General features: G+C 40.1%; 1 protein-coding gene across 1 annotated transcript in view; it reads left to right on the top strand.

Moving 5' to 3' along the window:
* Positions 1-19,518, top strand: part of KIFBP (kinesin family binding protein) — a 30,672-nt gene extending 11,154 nt beyond the window's left edge. Inside the window, exons 2-7 of the mRNA XM_010362812.2 lie at positions 2,125-2,223; positions 7,305-7,384; positions 7,988-8,171; positions 11,084-11,168; positions 13,135-13,250; positions 18,080-19,518. Of these exons, the coding sequence (XP_010361114.2) occupies positions 2,125-2,223; positions 7,305-7,384; positions 7,988-8,171; positions 11,084-11,168; positions 13,135-13,250; positions 18,080-18,955 (1,440 nt within the window). The 3' untranslated portion in view covers positions 18,956-19,518. The remainder of the gene's footprint in view (positions 1-2,124; positions 2,224-7,304; positions 7,385-7,987; positions 8,172-11,083; positions 11,169-13,134; positions 13,251-18,079) is intronic.
* Positions 19,519-20,668: the final 1,150 nt, after the last annotated feature.

Raw genomic sequence — 20,668 nt, 5'->3', positions numbered from 1 at the left:
ATGTGTGATATAGTAATATATATACTTCTTTATTAACACATTATATAATGTATCTAATGTCTTTGATGATTTTAAAGTAATGATGAGCATAAATGATATTTTGAGATATCTGCAAACTAGCATAATAGGTTTTTTTTTTCATTTCTATTGTTCACAAAGTCCCAGGTCCTATAATACTGCTACAATTTGTTTCCTGTGTTCATAATGAAAAGAAATGCTATATTTTAATAGGAGATTAGTGAAAAGAAATTTGTATTTTTTTTTTCCCTTTTCAAATTCGTGGACTCTGAATTCTCTTTATGGATGCCTTAGGGGTCCTTAGACTTGGGGTTAAGAATTTCTGCATTAAAAACTCTGTTTCCTTAACCTGTTCCTTCCCTAGGGGAGTGGCAAAAGATGGTAGAAGGCCAGCCTCAGAAGTATCCTTGTGCCTTAAGGACTGACTATTCCAAGGGAAGTGAGGTAGACTAACTCCACTACATATATACTTTTTTTTTTTTTTTTTTTTTTTTTTTTGAGACAGAGTCTCACTCTGTAGCCCAGGCTAGAGTGCAGTGGCATGATCTTGGCTCACTGTAACCTCCACCTCCTGGGTTCAAGCCATTCTTCTACCTCAGCCTCCCAGGTAGTTGGGATTACAGGCATCTGCCACCACACTCGGCTAATTTTTTTTTTTTTTTTCAGTAGAGATGGGGTTTCGCCATGTTGGCCAGACTGATCTCGAACTCCTGACCTGAAGTGATCTGCCTACCTTGGCCTCCCAAAGTGCTGGGATTACAGGTGTGAGCCACTGTGCTGGGCCCATATATATAATTTTTTGGTTTTTGTTTTGTTTTTGAGACAGAGTCTTGCTCCATCGCCCAGGCAGGAGTGCAGTGGTGCGATCTCGGCTCACTGCAGCCTCTACCTCCCAGGTTGAAGCAGTTCTCGTGCCTCAGCCTCCCAAGCAGCTGAGATTACAGGCGCATGCTACCACTCCTGGCTAATTTTTGTGTTTTTAGTAGAGATGGGGTTTCGCCATTTTGGCCAGGCTGGGCTTGAACTTCTCGCCTCAAGTGATCTGCCTGCCTCGGCCTCCCAAAGTGCTAGAATTACAGGTGTGAGCCACCACACCCAGCCTATTTCTTTTTTTAAAAAAGGTCTCTGGATAGTATTTTGAAAGCATTATGTTTCTGATCCATCTTGGTCTATTATCTCAGAAATCTCATCATGGCTTAGCTGATTGCCCCTTACTCAAAGGCCGACATCATATTGTTGACCTGCTGGGGCTCACAGTAATACTTGAAGGCTGGGATGCCAAGAGGATCCATTTCCAACTTACTCACATGGTTGTTGGCAGGATTCAGTTCCTCACAGGCTTTTTGATGGAGGGCCTCAGACTGTTGACCTCTCTCATTTCCTTTCCATATGGGCCTCTCCATAGGGTGGCTCACAACATGGCAGTTGGTTTCCTTAAGAAGCAGCAGTCAGTTGGCTGGACGCAGTGGCTCATGCCTGTAATCCCAGCACTTTGGGAGGCCAAGGCGGGTGAATCACAAGGGGTCAGGAGATCGAGACCATCCTGGCTAACACGGTGAGACCCCGTCTCTACTAAAAACACAAAAAATTAGCCAGGTGTAGTGGCGGGTACCCGTAGTCCCAGCTACTCAGGAGACTGAGGCAGGAGAATGGCAGTAACCCGGGAGGCAGAGCTTGCAGTGAGCCAAGACTGCGCCACTGCACTCCATCCTGGGCAACAGAGCGAGACTCTGTCTCAAAAAAAAAAAAAAAAAAGCAGGCAATAGATAGCACCCAAAATGGAAACCAAGGGTTTTGTTAACTAATCTTGGAAATGACTTTCCATCACTTCTGTGATAGTCTAGTTGTTAGAAGCACATCACTAAAACCAGCCTGTACTCAAGGGGAAGAGATTACATAAGAGCATGAATATCCCGAAGCAGAGATCATTGGGGGATGATTTTAGCAGCTACCTGCTGCACTACATAAGGTCAATATCATTGTGAATAATTAATTGGTAATCCAACTCCACTATTTGGTTGGTAAGTATTGACTTTAAAACTATGAAATTTACTTTAATTGGAGGTCTTATATCATTGTTTGTTTCTCTTTTTCTTTATTTTCCAGAATAACCTGGGTATCTTGTGGTCTGAAAGAGAAGAAATTGAAACTGCACAGGCTTACCTAGAGTCATCAGAAGCACTATATACTCAGTATATGAAAGAGGTATGTTACATGTCAGTTAATTTTTAAGTTTTGATTGAAACTAGTCAAGAATTGATAGTAAGAATCCCTCATTCGTAATATTGGTGTGACTCTTCACTGTGCCCAGGAACTTCTCTATAGAGCTATCTGGGAAGTCACCTAATAGCTGAAATTATTGCATATTAAAGACTTCAGGATTTTAAAAAAATAATTCTTGGATAGGACATAATGGCAACCTAGTCTAAATACCATTATAAAGGAAATATTATTCTAATGTTATCCTAAAATACTATTTGCATGTTTTTGTATTTATAATTTAAATATTTTATTTTGGTTTTCCATGAAAATAGCATTACTTGAAGGAAACAAGAACTACTTTAACAAAACATCTGAAATCTCTGAAGCAATGGTTCTCAAATGTTAGCACCCATCAAAATCTGGAGAGCTCGTGAAAGCAGAGCAGACTGGGCATCCAGGCTCTGATTTAATAGTTCTGGGGTGGGGCCTAGGAATTTGCTTTTTGTTTGTTTTTTTTTTTGAGATGGAGTCTCGCTCTGTCGCCCAGGCTGGAGTGCTGTGGCCGGATCTCAGCTCACTGCAAGCTCTGCCTTCCGGGTTTACGCCATTCTCCTGCCTCAGCCTCCCGAGTAGCTGGGACCACAGGTGCCCGCCACCTCGCCCGGCTAGTTTTTTGTATCTTTTAGTAGAGACGGAGTTTCACCGTGTCAGCCAGGATGGTCTCGATCTCCTGACCTTGTGATCTGCCCGTCTCGGCCTCCCAAAGTGCTGGGATCACAGGCTTGAGCCACCGCACCCGGCCTTTTTTTTTTTTTTGACATGGAGTCTCGCTCTGTCACCCAGGCTGGAGTGCAGTGGCAGGATCTCGGCTCACTGCAAGCTCTGCCTCCCAGGTTCACACCATTCTCCTGCCTCAGCCTCCTGAGTAGCTGGGACTACAGGCGCCCGCCACCACACCCGGCTAATTTTTTGTATTTTTAGTAGAGACGGGGTTTCACCCTGTTAGCCAGGATGGTCTCGATCTCCTGACCTTGTGATCCACCCACCTCGGCCTCCCAAAGTGCTGGGATTACAGGCGTGAGCCACTGCGCCCAGCCGGAATTTGCATTTTGAACAAGGTCCTGCCTGGGTGATGCTTGTGCTGCTGGTCTAAGTACTATACTGTACTTTGAGAACCACTGCTTCAGGGCAATGGTTTTTCAATGATTTTTTTTTTAAGCCCATGAAACCCTTCTGAAAATGCAACATATAAAAATTGATTGAGTTACTCTGGTTAAGCAGGTTAGAAGGACCCAGAGCCCAGTCCACTACAGATTCTTCCTCCTCCCCACTGCAGTAGTACAAAAGAGATGCTGTAGAACTTCTAGGGCTCTGGGGAGCCAACACTGAAGACTCTCACTTTAGGGTCACGGCCTGCAAAGGTGACAAGCCACTGTGTTATCATCTTTTTCCTTAATAAACTTGTTTTAATATGAAAGGGAAATTATCAGGCACAATATTTTCTTATGGATTACTATTTGTCACAGCTATCTGCTTTAAAAATCCATTAATACGGCTGGGCATGGTGGCTCATGCCTGTAATCCCAGCATTTTGGGAGGCCGAGGCAGGTGGATGACTTGAGGTCAGGAGTTCAAGACCAGCTTGGGCAACGTGGTGAAACCCCATCTCTACTAAAAATACAAAACAGCAGGTGTGGTGGCACACTCCTATAGTCCCAGCTACTCCGGAGACTGAGGCAGGAGAATCGCTTGAACCTGGGAGGCAGAGGCTGCGGTGAGCCGAGATCACACCACTGTGCTCCGGCCTCGTCGACAGTGAGACCCTGTCTCAAAAAAAAAAAAAATCTATTAATAAAGTGCTTTTATAACATTAAAAAACTTGAAATAACATTAGATATCACATAAAAGAGACTAAACATACAAAATTATGTTTGCTAAATTCAGGCATCAGAATGCTTAACTACAAAAGGATATAAGAAGCTCGGTATGCCTGTAATCCCAGCACTTTGGGAGGCTGAGTCTGGAGGATCACTTGAGCCCAAAAGTTTGAGACCAGCCTGGGCAGCACAGCAAGGCCTCGTCACTACAAAAAATTAAAAAATTTGTCAGGTGTGGTAGCACACACCTGTAGTTTTAACTAGTTGGGAGATTGAGGCAGGAGGGTCACCTGAGCCCAGGAGTTTGCGGTTGCAGTGAGCTATCATCGAACCACTGTACTCCAGCCGGGGTGACAGAGTAAGATTCTGTCTTTATTTATTTTTCTCTTTTTGATACGGAGTCTCGCTCGGTTGCTCAGGCTGGAGTGCAGTGGTGTGATCTCGGCTCACTACAACCTCCACCTCCTGAGTTCAAGTAATTTTCCTGCCTTAGCCTCCCAAGTAGTTGGGATTATAGGTGCCCGCCACCATTCCCGGCTAATTTTTTATTTTTTTGGAGACCAAGTTTCACTGTGTTGCCAGGCTGGTCTTGAACTCCTGAACTCAAGTGATCCGCCCACCTCAGTCTCCCAAAGTGCTGGGATTACAGGCATAAGCCACCATGCCCAGCCTCATACTTTGGCATTTTAACTTTCTTCCTGAAGTACTAACAAGAGCAGAGTGCCACAAGGCCAAATAGAGATGTTAGTCTCCCCTTTCTTGCTTTTAGGCTCACAGTCTTGTATGTGAAATTGTTAATTTAAAATGTAAAGGCTGAGGCCGGGCACGTGGCTCACGCCTTTAATCCCAGCACTTTGGGAGGCCGAGGTGGGTGGATTGCTTGACCTAGAAGTTCAAGATTAGCCTGGGCCACACAGTGATACTCTTGTCTCTATAAAAACTAAAAAAAAATTAGCTGGGTGTGGTGGTGTGTGCTTGTGGTCCCAGCCACTTGGGGGGCTGAGGTGGGAGGATGGCTTGAGTCCAGGAGGTCAGTCCAAGAGGTCAAAGCTGCAATGAGCTAGGATCCTGCCACTGCACTCCAGCCCAGGCAACCAAACGAGACCCTGTCTCAAAAATAAATAAAATGTAAAAGCTGAGTGCGGTGACTTATACTTATAATCCCGCACTTTGGGAGGCTGAGGTGGGAAGATTGCTTGATGCCAAGAGTTCAAGACCAACATGAGCAACAAAGCAAGAACCCGTCTTTTCAAAGAAAAAAAAAAAGTTACTAAGCATCAATAGTATTTCATAAAAATAGTATTTATATGGAAACATAATACATATAGTGAAATTCCTTATGCTTAGTTGTACCTCTATTTCAGTTAAAAGAAGATACTGATTTGACTGTTAATATTACTTATGAAGTCTGAAAGCCATAACAGTGAAGTATGTACATAAAATAATATATTGATTAATTCCCCTCATCTAGACAGGGGTATGCTTGGTAAGCAGCCCTCGGCATTGTTGAGTTCTCTGAAGAATTACTTATCTATTGGGTTTGCCTTGGGCCTTGCTTCCTGTCTTAGTTGTTTTTACTTTCTGTGAATCCTGGGAGCCCAAGTTGTGATGCTTTTAGTGTTCACATCCAGAATGTAAAATCATATTTTTATGGGAAGCGTTGTTCCTTTTTGAGTTTAATAAATTCAGTTGAAAGCAAGACTATGCTTCTAGATGGGACTATCCTCATAGAAGTAGAATGAGGCAGAGGTTAGGTAGTTCTGCTCTTTTGGAAGACGTAAGAGGGGGTTGTAAGTGATTTATAAATATTAACTCACTTAATCCTCATGAGATAGATACTGTTATTACCCTTATTTTATAGACGAAAAAACAGAAACACAAGAGATCAAGTGACTTGCCCAAGGCAATAAATAATGGAATCTGGTTTTAATGTCCCTGTATTGAAAGGGGGTAATACACTTTTCTTATTTCCTTGAGAAAAAAATATCAGAATAAATATTAAAATCTCTCATTTGATTTTTATTAGTGGTCAGTTTAGAATACTACTACTCTAGAAACATATACATTTTTCTTACTTGTTTTGCTTATGCAGGTTTTTAACAGAGCCCTTTTACCAGACAAAATTGCAATTTGACATACTTAAAGAGGGGTCAGGCACGGTGGCTCGCACCTGTAATTCCAGCACTTTGGGAGGCCGAGGCAGGCAGATCAAGAGATCAAGACCATCCTGGCCAACATGGAGAAACCCTGTCTCTACTAAAAATACAAAAATTAGCTGGGGGTGGTGGCACATGTCTGAAATCCCAGCTACTCAGGAGGTTAAGGCAGGAGAATCGCTTGAACCTGGAAGGCAGAGGTTGTAGTGAGCCGGGATGGCACCACTGTCCTCCAGCCTGGTGAAAGAGCGAGACTCCATCTCCAAAAAAAAGAAAAAAAAAACTTAAAGAGGCTGGGCACAGTGGCTTATGCCTGTAGTTTCAGTACTTTGGGAGGCTGAGGCAGGAGGATCACGGGAGGCTAGGAGTTCAAGACCAGCCTGGGCAACAGAGCAAGACCCCCATCTCTAAATAAATAAATAAGAATTTAAAAAAAGAAAAAACAAAATACCTAAAGAATTATATATATCTAAAAGCAAATTGGTGAATTTTTTGCATGTTTGCAGTTTAACTGCAACAACAGTAAAATTTTGTCAAATGTGAACTTACAGGATATCTTTTATTTGTTTGACTCAGATTTTATGGTTAAGAAAATTACTTGGCTCACGCCTATAATCCTAGCACTTTGGGAGGCCAAGGCAGGTGGATTGCTTGAGCCCAGGAGTTCAAGACCAGTCTGGGCAACATAGCGAAACCCTGTGTCTACAAAAAAATACAAAAATTAGCCAGGCCTGGTGGTGCACACCTGTAGTTCCAGCTACTCAGGAGGCTGAGGTAGGAGGATTGCTTGAGGTGGGAGGATTGGGAGACGGAGGTTACAGTGAGCCAAGATTGTGCCACTCCACTCCAGCCTGGTGACAGAAACCCTGTCTGAATAAATAAATACAAATTTAAAAAACGGAAAATTACTTCTTGAGTAACAGGAAAATGAACTAGGAAAAAATGAAATGTATTTGGCTTGTAAAAGTTGATTTCTCCAGGTCCTCCAGAAGAGGGCACTTGGTGTTTACAGTTTAAAACTTTAAAGAGCTTTTGTTTTTCTTAATTGTAGGTTGGGTGTCCTCCTCTTGATCCTACTGAGCGTTTTCTTCCTGAAGAAGAGAAACTTACTGAACAAGAGAGATCAAAAAGGTGAGTAGGTGTAGAAATCAGCCCTTGCAAATATTTCCACATAGCATAGATAAGTGATTATTCAAAAAGGCACTTACAAAGGTTACAGAATGGGGATTCTGACATGAGTAAAACCTCCATGTACCGCTTACATGTTATGTGACCTTGTTCAAACCTGAGACTCAGTTTCCTTATCTGTCAAATAGATACAATAAGCAAATCCAACTCAAAGGGTTGGTGGGAGGATCAAAATAAATATGTATGAAATTTACTTATAAAACGTAAACCATGGGCTGGACACAGTGGCTCACGCCTGTAATCCCAGCACTTTGGGAGGCTGAGGCAGGTGGATCACAAGGTCAGGAGTTCGAGACTGGCCTGACTATTATGGTGAAACCCCGTCTCAACCAAAAATACAAAAATTAGCCAGGCACGGTGGCAGGCGTTTGTAGTTCCAGCTACTCGAGAGGCTGAGGCAGGAGAATTGCTTGAACCCAGGAGGCGGAGGTTGCAGTGAGCCGAGAGTGCGCCACTGTACTCCAGCCTGGGCAACAGAGTGAGACTCTGTCTCAGAAAAAAAAAAGTAAACCATTACACAAATATTGGCTTATTTTTTCTTTACAGATTTGAAAAGGTTTATACTCATAACCTATATTACCTAGCTCAAGTCTACCAGCATCTGGAAATGTTTGAGAAGGCTGCTCACTATTGCCATAGTACACTAAAACGCCAGCTTGAACATAATGCCTACCATCCTATAGAGTGGGCTATCAATGCTGCTACCTTGTCACAGTTTTACATCAATAAGGTAAGCATCTTGAAGTAGTTTTCTAACAGAGTACCAATAGTGAGTATAAAAATAGAACCAGTAGTACCTTGAAAATACCATCTTTTAAAAACAGGTAGCTTGTATTTTATGATTTGCAACTGGACCCGAAAATGCAGCTCAGTTTGCCCGTGTACTAAAATTTTGTAGCTTTTTGTTGTATGAATTATTTTAAGTTTTAAAATACTGAGTTTTATCATTGTTTTTCATGTTACCTAAGACCAGTTCTTTTTTTTTTAACATAGGCACACTATCTCAACTCATTTTAGTGAGGTATTACCTTAAATTGCAGATTTTATCTTGTAGATATATCTTTATGTAATGGTAATCTCATAACTCTGAGAATTTGACTGAGGAAGTTGACTGTTAAATGTGGGCTTTGATAAAAGCATGTGATGCATTTCAGTTATTTTTCAGAATTAACTCTGTAATAATTTTTTAATGTTGGAAATATGTCTGCTGAGTTCCAAAGTTCTAGGTCTTTATGACATACTTCTTTTGGATTGTTAAACAGGGACAATGTTTTTGAGTTTCTTAATTGTTTATCAGAATTTCTCATAAAAATTTAAAAAAGCATTGCTCACATCATGTTGATGTACCCTTAATTGACCCATTTATTCCTTTAATCCCTAAGAGTTTTTAATGCTAAAATAATTTTACACCACCTTTTCTAACCAGATTTTCCTATTAATCCTTAATAAGACATCTTGGCAATATAAATTACTTTTATTTATATTCCTAATTCGCAAGCCTCTATGAAATTTTGGTAATTCTCTGCTTATCAGAGTTCCTTCTTTCATCTCTCTGGTAACCTGCTGCCTTATTCTTGGGCCTTTATCCTTTTTGAGCATTTCTTTAGCGTTGGTTCTGTAAATGCGCCCAATGATTAAAGTATTGTCCCACAGAATTTCATTCAGAAAAGCTATTAGCAGGAGAGAAAGGGCTGTGGTGACTGCAGCATCGCTTCTAGGACTTTGGTCTAAGATCAAGTGTGTAAGTAACACTACTGCATATATCAGAGCATTCAGTTAACTAATTCTCATGAATCCATTTCATTGTCCTCATCCAAAGTATTATCCAGTGCCTCTGCTTGTGACATCTTTTTTACAGCTGTTGGAGGCCCCTTGTTCATTTTGTTTAGCAACTTTAAAATTATGTATTCACTATGACTTTAATTAATACTTAAAACTCCATGGATATTGGAAGTACTAAGATATCTAGATATTAAAGTATGATTTAAAATTTAAAGTTGTTAAGCATTACTTATGTGGAGCATGCAGTAATTTTCATGAGACCTCCCACACCCTGCACTTTTATTTTTTGCCAAAATCTTTTTTAAGTTTTTGTTAAAACCAACTAAGTCGTATTGCAAAAAGAGGGATTTGAACCATGTTTTTAAAAATGCAATTGTCATTTATATCATTGTCATCTTCATCTGATTCCAGTGATGAGGTTTTGCTACGTGGTGAATCCCTACCTGGCAGCTGCTAAAGTCCCACATTTACCAGCCACCTAGAGGGCATAAGATACTCACTGTTCTAGCAGCGATTGCTCACAGGGAGCCAATCTGGACAAAGCTGAAATGATGATAATGGTTAAGGGATTGGATTATAGAGAGATAATTAAAGTTTCATTATATAAACTCTTAACTTTCTTTTGGCTTTTAAGATTTAACACATTTTTATCTATAGATGTTGCTGGGCCAATACTTGACGTGCCCAGCTATTCTCAAGATGGCTTCTGAATTTGCCATAATGGAAAGATACATTTAATGCTGCGATTTTAAAGTTATAGCCAACCATTTAAAGCCTTTCAGGTATTACTATAATTAAGTAGACATTCTATTTAATGAGGGTGGCTTCCAACTAAAAGTTGGACTTTAACTTTGAACTTCTGCTGGGTGGTCCTTTTACATGACAAATACAAAATGTTTCTGTTAATAAGGAGGTCTTCTCTAATTGTTTGAGAAGTTTGCCACGCCCAGAAATGAATTATGAAGTCTTCAAGAGTGTTGGTAAAGCAGTTCCATAAAGTTCATCTGTAGAAATCTGTTGACTTTAAAACTTGGTGGGAAGCCTTATTGTATGTAAATTTTAAAGATTTTAGAACACAGGAGTCTCTCCTTATCCAAATTTATCCTAATTGCCTTTGTATAGTAGGATGTAAAAGGGCTCTATAAACCTAATAAAAATTAAATCTTCAGACTGGGCAAGGTGGCTTACATCTATAACCCCAGCACTCTGGGAGGCCAAGGTGGGAGCATTGCTTGAGGCCAGGAGTTGGAGACTTGTCTAGGCAACATAGAGGAACCCCAGAATTAGGCTTGGTGGCATGTGCCTATAGTCCAGCTACTCAGGAAGCTAAAGGTGGGAGGATCCCTTACGCCCAGGAGGTTGAGGCTGCAGCGAACTATGATTGTGCCACTCCACTCCAGCCTTGGGCTAGAGTGAGACCCCTATCTGGTAAGGAAAAAAAAATTCAGTCCTGACACAATGTAAATAGTCTAAGAATTTATTGTGTGTGGGAGTTTGGCTCTTTAGACTGAACCTAAAGGACTTTTTGAGACAGTTTAAGTCTAGGATGACAGCCATTCCTGTATATCTATTGATTAAATAAGGAGAGCTAACTTTCAATTGGCAGTTGTCTTTCAGCCCGAGTGGATTATTGTTAAGAGTTTGGGGGCATTAATATTTTAACCTTTGAGGTTACATTTTAACCAGATAATACGATAATATGTCTTTTATACCTTCTGAATGATCTGCAACTCTATAGGGCCTCCTTTGTAGTATTTTTATCTGATTTTATACCTTTTCCCATATTAAAAGAAATTATGCAAGCATCAGTTGCAAATAAAGCTGTATGATAGCATTCACTGTTGTTTATTTCCCCAATAGCTATGCTTTATGGAGGCCAGGCACTGTTTATCAGCTGCTAATGTCATTTTTGGTCAAACTGGAAAGATCTCAGCCACAGAAGACAGTAAGTTTACCTTTGCATGTTTTACATAGCTTTTAAAAAAGTATTTTATTTTGAAATTATTTTAAACTTTTGAAAAGTTGCAAGATCAGAAGAGCTATCATATGCCCTTCTCCTAAATGCACCAATTTTTAGTATTTTCCTCGCTTGGAATCAAATTTTATTTTTCTCTCTGAACCACTGGAGAGAAGGTTACATACAAGGCTCCTTTACTCTTTCATACTTCAATATGTATTTCCCAAGAAGAATATCTTTTTACATAATCATAGATCATTTATCAAATTCAAGAAATGTAACATTGGCTAGGCACGATGGCCCACGCCTGTAATGCTAGATTTTGGGAGGCCAAGATGGGAGGGGCCAGGAGTTCAAGACCAACCTGATCAACATAGTGAGACCCTATCTCTGTGTTTTTAAAGAAATTTAAAAAACAAAAGTAACATTGATACAATTCTTTTGTCTACACTGCATATTTCTGTTTCATCAGTTGTTGCCATAATATTCCTTCTAACATTTGTTTGCCAGTACTGGATTATACAGTTCAAGATTGCATATTGCATTCAGTTGTCACATCTCTAGGCATTTTTCATCCAGAATTGTTCCTCAGCCTTTCTTTCCCTTTCATCGCTTAACATTTTTGAAGAATATAGGCCAGTTATTTCATAGAATTACTGCCAACTGGGGTTTGTGTGATGTTTCCTTATGCCACGATTCAGATGATATATTTTTGGTTGGAATACTACATGCATAAGCGATGTAGCCAAATATCCATCTTTTTAAGTATAGTGTTTCATTTAGTCTTAGAAAATCACAGTTAACATGTATCTTTGAGCCATTTAACAGGTTATGTAGTAAGTTTTTCATTTTCTTTAAAAATAGTTTATTTTTAAAAATAGTTTGATTTTATAACTCACAGTTGAACAGTTTCCAACCTTCTTACGATGTTTTAGATTTTGAAACATCATGTCTTCCTTACAAATGAACATTCTAATTGTGTATCTGAAAAGTGCAGAGACTCTTAAGAGTTAAAGGAATGTACATTATCAAAGTAAATAGTTGCTTTCTCCCCTAATATATTAGCTACATTGAATTAATTATAGATTAGTTGAAGTCTAAGAGGCACTTGTCTCAAAAAATGAATAAAAACTAAATTGCTGAGATATTATTACTATATTTTATTTAAAATAATATTGTGAGATTTTTTTTACTCTTCAAAATAGCTGAAAAAATGAGAGTGTCCAGTGTTTTCAAAATGTTCTTATTGAGCATTCTCATATATTGTTGGTTGGCGTATTTGTTGAAAATAATTTGGCTATATGTTGTGAATTATTTAAAATTGTGTAAACTCTTTTACTCAGTAAATTCCACTTCTAGGAACCTGCCCTAAGGAAGTAATCCAAAATCCAGGCAGATTTTTGCACAAATATATTCATGTTTCGAGTGTAAAAAAATGTGTCTGTGTGTGTAAACTTTCTAAACCTTTGTGTTGAGGGCTGACTTTCAATAGATTGCAGCAAGAAAGCTGCCCTGCTGTGTATGACACTCTGACCCAGAAGCAGGTCATCTGAATAGTTTAGCACCAGGTTCTCCACAACCATGTGTTGTGTGACATAGAGGTTTTTGTGATAGTACAGATATGGAAACAACAAATTCCGGGTTAGAATTAGAAGAATGGCTAAATAATGTAATATCTATTTAATTGTATATAATGGTGCACTTAAAAATGAAGCTAAGAGTCGATAATGATATGAGTAAAGTGTTTGTGGTATGAAAAAGAAATATGCAAAAATAATAGTGAGTGCTTCTGGATAGTAGGATTTGGGGTGGATCTTTCTTCCCTTTTCCCCGAGCCCCTGCTTCAGTAAAGATCTGTTACTTTTGTAGGAAAAAGTGATATAAAAAAATTACAGTACCCAATGAAAATTACAGTTGTGATCATTAATTTAAACAAATCACATGTATATTTTAGCTCCTGAAGCTGAAGGAGAGGTGCCAGAGCTTTATCATCAAAGAAAGGGGGAAATAGCAAGGTGCTGGATCAAATACTGTTTGACTCTCATGCAGAATGCCCAACTCTCCATGCAGGTAATGCAGTCAGAAGTTACCTTTTTCTTTCTTAAATGAGAACATTGTAAGTAAAAACTCATAGTGGGGATTGTGCTCATTGGGATCACATTGTGTTTAATATGAAAGGCGTGTAGAATGTTTTCATAAATATTTCTTTCTTGGTTTTAAATCGTACTCATCAAATTGATTGAATCCAGGAGGCAGAGTCTGCAGTGAGCCAAGACTGGACCACTGCATTCCAGCCTGGGCAACAGAGCAAGACTCCATCTCAAATAAATAAATAAATAAATAAAATCTTACTTATCATTCAAGGCCTATCTTAAATACTATGTCTTCCTTGAAGACTTCTCTTTGGTTAGACTATAAGCTTCTTGAGAGCTGGGAACTATGTCATATTCTTTTTTTTTTTTTTAAAGACAGGCTCTCGCTGTGTTGCCCAGGCTGGCGTGTGGTAATATAGTCATGGGTCACTGCAACCTTGATCTCCCCAGCTCACACAATCATCCCACCTCATCCTGGGAGTACAGGCATGTGCCACCATGTCCAGTTAATTTTTAAATTATTTTGTAGATACTGGCTCTCACTATGTTGCCAAGGCTGGTCTTGAACTCTTGGGTTCAAGTGATCCTCCTGCCTTTGCCTCCCAAAGTGCTGGGATTACAGGTGTGAGCCACTGTGCCTGGCCTAACTAATCTTTTTTTTTTTTGAGACGGAGTTTTGCTGTGTTGCCCAGGCTGGAGTGCTGGAGTGCAGTGGTGTGATCGCAGCTGCAACCTCTGCGTCCCGGGTTCAAAGGATTCTCCTGCCTCAGCCTCCCAGGTAGCTGGGATTATAGGTGCCTGCCACCCTGCCTGGCTAATTTTTGACTTTTTAGTAGAGACGGAGTTTCACCATGTTGGCCAAGCTGGTCTTGAACTCCTGACCTCAAGTGATCCACCCATCTCGGCCTCCCAGAGTGCTAGGATTACAGGTGTGAGCCACCACACCTGGCCAAGGCCTTACTAATCTTTATATACTTCTCAGTGTTATCTTACACACAGCATGGACTTGATAAAATCTAAAAGGGTAGACTTTTAAGAAATAGCTCATGTAATAGTTCAAAAATAGAAGCAGAAGTGATGGCAGTGAAGAGCATGGGCTCTGGAAACACACTAGGTAGGTATGAACTCCAGCTCTGCCGCTTCGTAGCTATGTCTTTGTGGCAATTTACTTAATATATTTTTGCCTCTATTTCCTCACAAATAAGTTGGAGATAATAATACTTAATAATGTTGTTATGAGAGTTAAATCAGTATATATTAAGGCCAGTATATAAAAGTGCCTGAGACATACTAAGTCCTTAATAAATGTTAACTACCATCATCATTATTAATTTATACCCAATCCTAGTTTCTAACCACTAGGGAGAATAATAAAATTAATCATTTAGATGCAGTATACTAATTGTAGATACATAGGAAGCTTTCCTGGGGGAGTCATTGTGCTTTTGTTTTTTATATGTGTATATTAAAGTATGATAATTTTTTTTTTTACATGGGACTCTGCTTGATAAAAGTATAATAATCTTTAGTGGTTGTATTAGTCCTTTCTCACACTGCTAAAAAGAGTTACTTGAGGCTAGGTGCAGCGCCTCATGCCTATAATCCCAGCACTTTGGGAGGCCAAGGTGGGTGGATCACTTGAGCCCATGAGTTTGAGACCAGCCTGGACAACATGTTGAAACCCTGTCTCTACCAAAAATACAAAAAATTAGCCAAGCATGGTGGTGTGCACCTGTAGTCCCAGCTACTGGGGAGGATGAGGTAGGAGAATCACTTGAGCCCGGGAGGCAGAGGTTACAGTGAGCCAACATTGCACCACTGCGCTACAGCCTGGGTAACAGAGTGAGACCCTGTCTCAGAAAAAACAGAAAAAGAACCACCTGAGACTGGGTAATTTATGAAGAAAAGAGGTTAATTGACTTACAGTTCCTCAGGCTTAATAGGAAGCATGACTGGGAGGCCTCAGGAAACTTAGAGTCATGGCAGAAGGTGAAAGGGAAGCAAGCATGTCTTACCGTGGCAGAGCAGGAGAGAGAGAGCAAAGGGGGATATGCTACGTACTTCAAAACCATCAGATCTTGTGAGAGAGCTCACTCACTACCACAAGAACAGCAAGCAGGAAATCTGCCCCCAATGATCCAGTCACTTCCCACCAGGTCCCTCCTCCAGTTTGACGTGAGATTTGGCTGGGGACACAAATCCAAACTGTATCAGTGGTAAATAATGTAGAACCTTGTGAAACTACTAAACGAAAGAAAACTAAACAAACCAACACATCAGAAGCATAGGTCTTGAAGAGATAAAGATCATTTTAGAGGTTAGAGGGTAAAGAGGAGGCATATTAAGGAAAGACAGGAAGTAGGGAGAAGAACTATGGGCTTTATGTCTAGAGAATTTGGAGCCAGGAAGAGCTGTCAAGTTGCTTCTGGTCAGGTAAGGAAAGCTGGAAAAGGAGGGTTGCAGGGACTCTTGGAGCAAAACAGTAGGCTAATTTAAGAAAGCATCCTAGAGAGAACATGTAAATAAACAAGCAGCCCAGGAAGGAAGGAAGTATACAAGATTTAGAGACTTATGATCTATATTTGAAGTAATTGTGTCAAGCATAATGCACTATGATTTGACCCTTACCTTTCATTCAGTTGATGTTTCTAGTCTGGGAACTTAGAACTTCATCACTTGGTTAGTTTAAACTCACATATTTGCCATGCTACTAAATTACTCAGATTTTCCTTAAACCCAATTTTGTTTTTTGAGATGGGGTTTCTGTCACCCAGGCTGGCGTGCAGTGGCATGATCTCCACTCACTACATCCTCCACCTCCCCAGCTCAAGCAGTCCTCCCACGTCAGCCTGCCACGTAACTGGGACCACAGGTGTATGCCACTGTGCCCGGCTAATTCTTTGTATTTTTGTTAGGACGATGTTTTACCGTGTTGCCCAGGCTGGTCTTGAACTCTTGAGCTCAAGCAATTCACCCGTGTCAGCCTCTCAAAGTGCTAGGATTACAGGTGTAAGCCACTGCGCTCAGCCCTGACTTTCTTTTTTAACCTTAACTTCATCCTGTATTAGTGTATTTATCTGAAAGACCTTTAGTTCAAGCTTTCTTTTTTTTTTTTTAAGACGGAGTCTCGCTCTGTCACCCAGGCTGGAGTGCATCGCAGTGGCGCGATCTCGGCTCACTGCAAGCTCCGCCTCCTAGGTTCACACCATTCTCCTGCCTCAACCTCCCGATTAGCTGGGACTACAGGCGCCTGCCACCACACCCGGCTAATCTTTTTTGTATTGTTAGTAGAGATGGGGTTTCACCATGTTAGCCAGAATGGTCTCGATCTCCTGACCTTGTGATCCACCCACCTCGGCCTCCAAAAGTGCTGGGATTACAGGCGTGACCCACTGCGCCCGGCCCAGCTCAAGCTTTAAGACATACGTATATTTATTTAATTAAGTATTTATGCCAAACCTGTGCTAGTCATTGGCCAAGGATACTATGATGGACAAAAATGAACCTAGCCTTTGACTTCATGTAAAAGTACAATTTTGCTAAGTTCCACAAAGGAGAGACACGTGGTATGAGAAGGCACAATAGGAGGAAATAACAAGCAAGCTCTGGGGATGAGTAAGTAGGAGTTACCTAGCCTGAAGAAAAGAAGGCACACCATGCCAAGGAGCTGAAGCAGCATGTTTAGAAGTTCTGTGGCGTAAGGGAGGATAACATCAGAAGGGATGGAGCAAAGGCTGTGAGGTTGGAGCTGAGGGAGAGGGAGTGTGATATAAGGTAAAGTTAGAGTTAGAAAGGGGCTAGAGCAATCAAGGCTTTGAAGCATTGTTGTCTTCATCTTCTGAGCATTTGGAAACCTTGAAGGGTTTGTGGAGAGATCACTAGTGAGACAGTGTCAAGTGAAAAGAAGAAAAGGCCTTGGGATCTGTTATTTAATTTTATTGGCCATGAAGAGCTTACTCTTATTTCTTAACCACCTTAGTTATTCTTAGTTATTCCCCACCCCCAAGAGGTAGAGGAGAAAACTTTAACTAGGAAGGTAGATTTAACTTTGTTCATTTTGATATCTTTAAGAGACCTAGAGCATTTCTCTCTGATATATTTCACTAAATAACTAATAGCATAAACATGGTAGCATTAATCTTAATGGCATCCTTGTGAAATATTTTTGTGATGTAGATTACAGTCTGTTTGTTTGTTTGTTTCTTGAGACGGAGTCTTGCACTGTCACCCAGGCTGGAGTGCAGTGGCACGATCTCCACTCACTGCAACCTCTGCCTCCTGGGTTCAAGCGATTCTCCTGCCTCAGTCTCCCGAGTGACTGGGATTACAGGCCCCTGCCACCATGCCTGGTTAATTTTTGTATTTTTAGTAGAGACAGGGTTTCACTGTGTTGGCCAGGCTGGTCTTGAACTCCTGAACCTCGTGATCCACCCGCCTTGGCCTTCCAAAGTGCTGGGAGTAATGTATCACATGTATATAATGTTTCACAATTCTCAAAGTACTTTTACAGGTAGCATTTGTATTATTGGAAGGAGTAACTGTAAATGAATTTCAGTTCCTCAGAATAAATGATATGTAAGCAGCTTGTCTATTTAAATCCTTTTTTTTTTTTTCACATTTCTTGAGTTTTTAATATAACTGGAAGAAAGAAAGAAGTTTTCAAAGGTGTTTAAGACTATGATACCCTTCTAAACCAGGCTGGAAAGTAAGAGACTTTTCTAAAAAACTCTGAAGTTTGCTTTAATATTATTTAACAGCAGGAGGTGAGTGTCCTACTTAACCATAATTTATTTATTTTTCCTTCAGGACAACATAGGAGAGCTTGATCTTGATAAACAGTCTGAACTTAGAGCTTTAAGGAAAAAAGAACTAGATGAGGAGGAAAGCATTCGGAAAAAAGCTGTGCAGTTTGGAACCGGTGAGCTGTGTGATGCCATCTCTGCAGTAGAAGAGAAAGTGAGCTACTTGAGACCTTTAGATTTTGAAGAAGCCAGAGAACTTTTCTTGTTGGGTCAGCACTATGTCTTTGAGGCAAAAGAGTTCTTTCAGATTGATGGTTATGTCACTGACCATATTGAAGTTGTCCAAGACCACAGTGCTCTGTTTAAGGTGCTTGCATTCTTTGAAACTGACATGGAGAGACGGTGCAAGATGCATAAACGCAGAATAGCCATGCTAGAGCCCCTAACTGTAGACCTGAATCCACAGTATTACCTGTTGGTCAACAGACAGATCCAGTTTGAAATTGCACATGCTTACTATGATATGATGGATTTGAAGGTTGCCATTGCTGACAGGCTAAGGGATCCCGATTCACACATTGTAAAAAAAATAAATAATCTTAATAAGTCAGCGTTGAAGTACTACCAGCTCTTCTTAGACTCCCTGAGAGACCCAAATAAAGTATTCCCTGAGCATATAGGGGAAGATGTTCTTCGCCCTGCCATGTTAGCTAAGTTTCGAGTTGCCCGTCTCTATGGTAAAATCATTACTGCAGATCCCAAGAAAGAGTTGGAAAATTTGGCAACATCATTGGAACATTACAAATTTATTGTTGATTACTGTGAAAAACATCCTGAGGCTGCCCAAGAAATAGAAGTTGAGCTAGAACTTAGTAAAGAGATGGTTAGTCTTCTCCCAACAAAAATGGAGAGATTCAGAACCAAGATGGCCCTGACTTAATCCTTGTTTTTAAAGAAAGGAAATGTGCAATATTGAAGTGATCTTTTTCCCTAGTCAAACAGGCCCAATTCCTTTGTGATATTTACCTTTATGGCCAGGTGAGTGCAGTTTGAGCTTGAGATACAGTCAACTGAGTGTTTGCTAGGATCCTAAGGAACATAAAGTTAATTAAAAACTTACACCTAATTATGTAAATTGCCTTGTTAAAGACATGTGATTTGTATTTTAGATGCTTGTTTGCTATTTAAATATAGACATTTCTACCCTCAGTTTCTAAATGTAGATTATTTGTTGGCTAGTACTTGATAGATTCCTTATAAGAAAAAATGCTGGGGAATGTACCTGGTAGACAAGCCTGTTACTATATTAAGATTGAAAGTAACTTCTCTAGTTACTCCTTCTAAAATATTTGACTTCCTAAATTCCTCCCACCCAAAATCTTTCCCTTTTGAAAATACTAAAAACTAAGTTATGTTATTATAAAGTGTAAAATGGTTTGTCTTAATTATAGGAGAAAAAGGCCTTGTTGGAAATAAAATAAACTGACTTATTTCACTAATAAAAACTACCATTTCCTCTTTTGTTTTCTTGTGAGCATTGGTTTTGTTTTTTGATACCTCAAAGATACTAGCTTATTTGAAGCTAGAGAAGAGTATTTCTTCAATAACATTGCATAGTTAGAAAACATTAAAATATCATTCATGGCTGAGTGTGGTGGCTCATGCCTGTAATCCCAGCACTTTGGGAGGCCGAGGTGGGAGGATCACTTGAGGCCAGGAGTTCGAGACCAGCCTGGGCAACAAAGTGAGACCCCATCTCTACAAAACATACAAAAATTAGCTGGGGCATGGTGCCACCTGTCTGTAATCCCAGCTACTTGGGAGGCTAAGGTGGGAGGATTGCTTGAGCCCAGGAGGCCAAGGCTGTAGTGAACCATAATTGCCACTACACTCCAGCCTGGGTGACAGTAAGACCCTGTCTCAAAATAAAATAAAATATTATTCACTTAGTAAATATTTATTGAGCTACTACGGTGTCCCAGGAAACCTTACTGACTGATTTCTCGCCAGAGGATCCTAGCATGTTTATAAACTTCTAAGCACTGTTGAGAAAGGATATATTTGTCATAATTAAACCTTGTTAAAGTGTGTTAGTCATTTTAAGAAATGCAGGAATGAAATGGAGTTCCTCTCCGGTGTATTGTCAAAATCAGTCGTAACATTTAATATAGAGAATAGCTCTGTGTGTTAGCTTGCCTGTTAAAATTGTTTCTGAAAGCTTAGGTCTGGGTCAACGCTAAGATTCTGTAACATTTATGTAAACACACACACACACACACACACACGCACACATGTAAATCACCTTGCTTTCCCTTTGAGATCAATTTTCCAGGAAGAAAATTCTTTGAGTATAACAGTCAGAAATGTGTAATTCACTCAATTTTTAACTGATATGTATTCAAGTCTTTACTAAGGTCAGGCCCTGCTCTCACTTTTCTAATCATAGAGGATATGATGATTAACAGGATAAACAAGGACCTGTTCTCAGAGACTGAATAAACAACTAAGATAATTTCAGGCCATAAGGGCTGTTAAGAAAGGAAAACTGAAATGGTAAACTTTTTTTTTTTTTTTTTTTGAGACAGAGTGTCACTCTGTCGCCCAGGCTGGAGTGCAGTGGTATGATCTCGGCTCACTGTAATTTCTGCCTCCC

The sequence above is a fragment of the Rhinopithecus roxellana genome, chromosome 11 (genome assembly GCF_007565055.1).
Source record: "Rhinopithecus roxellana isolate Shanxi Qingling chromosome 11, ASM756505v1, whole genome shotgun sequence".
Taxonomy (NCBI): Eukaryota; Metazoa; Chordata; class Mammalia; order Primates; family Cercopithecidae; genus Rhinopithecus; species Rhinopithecus roxellana.
This window is presented reverse-complemented; position numbering and strand designations above follow the sequence as displayed.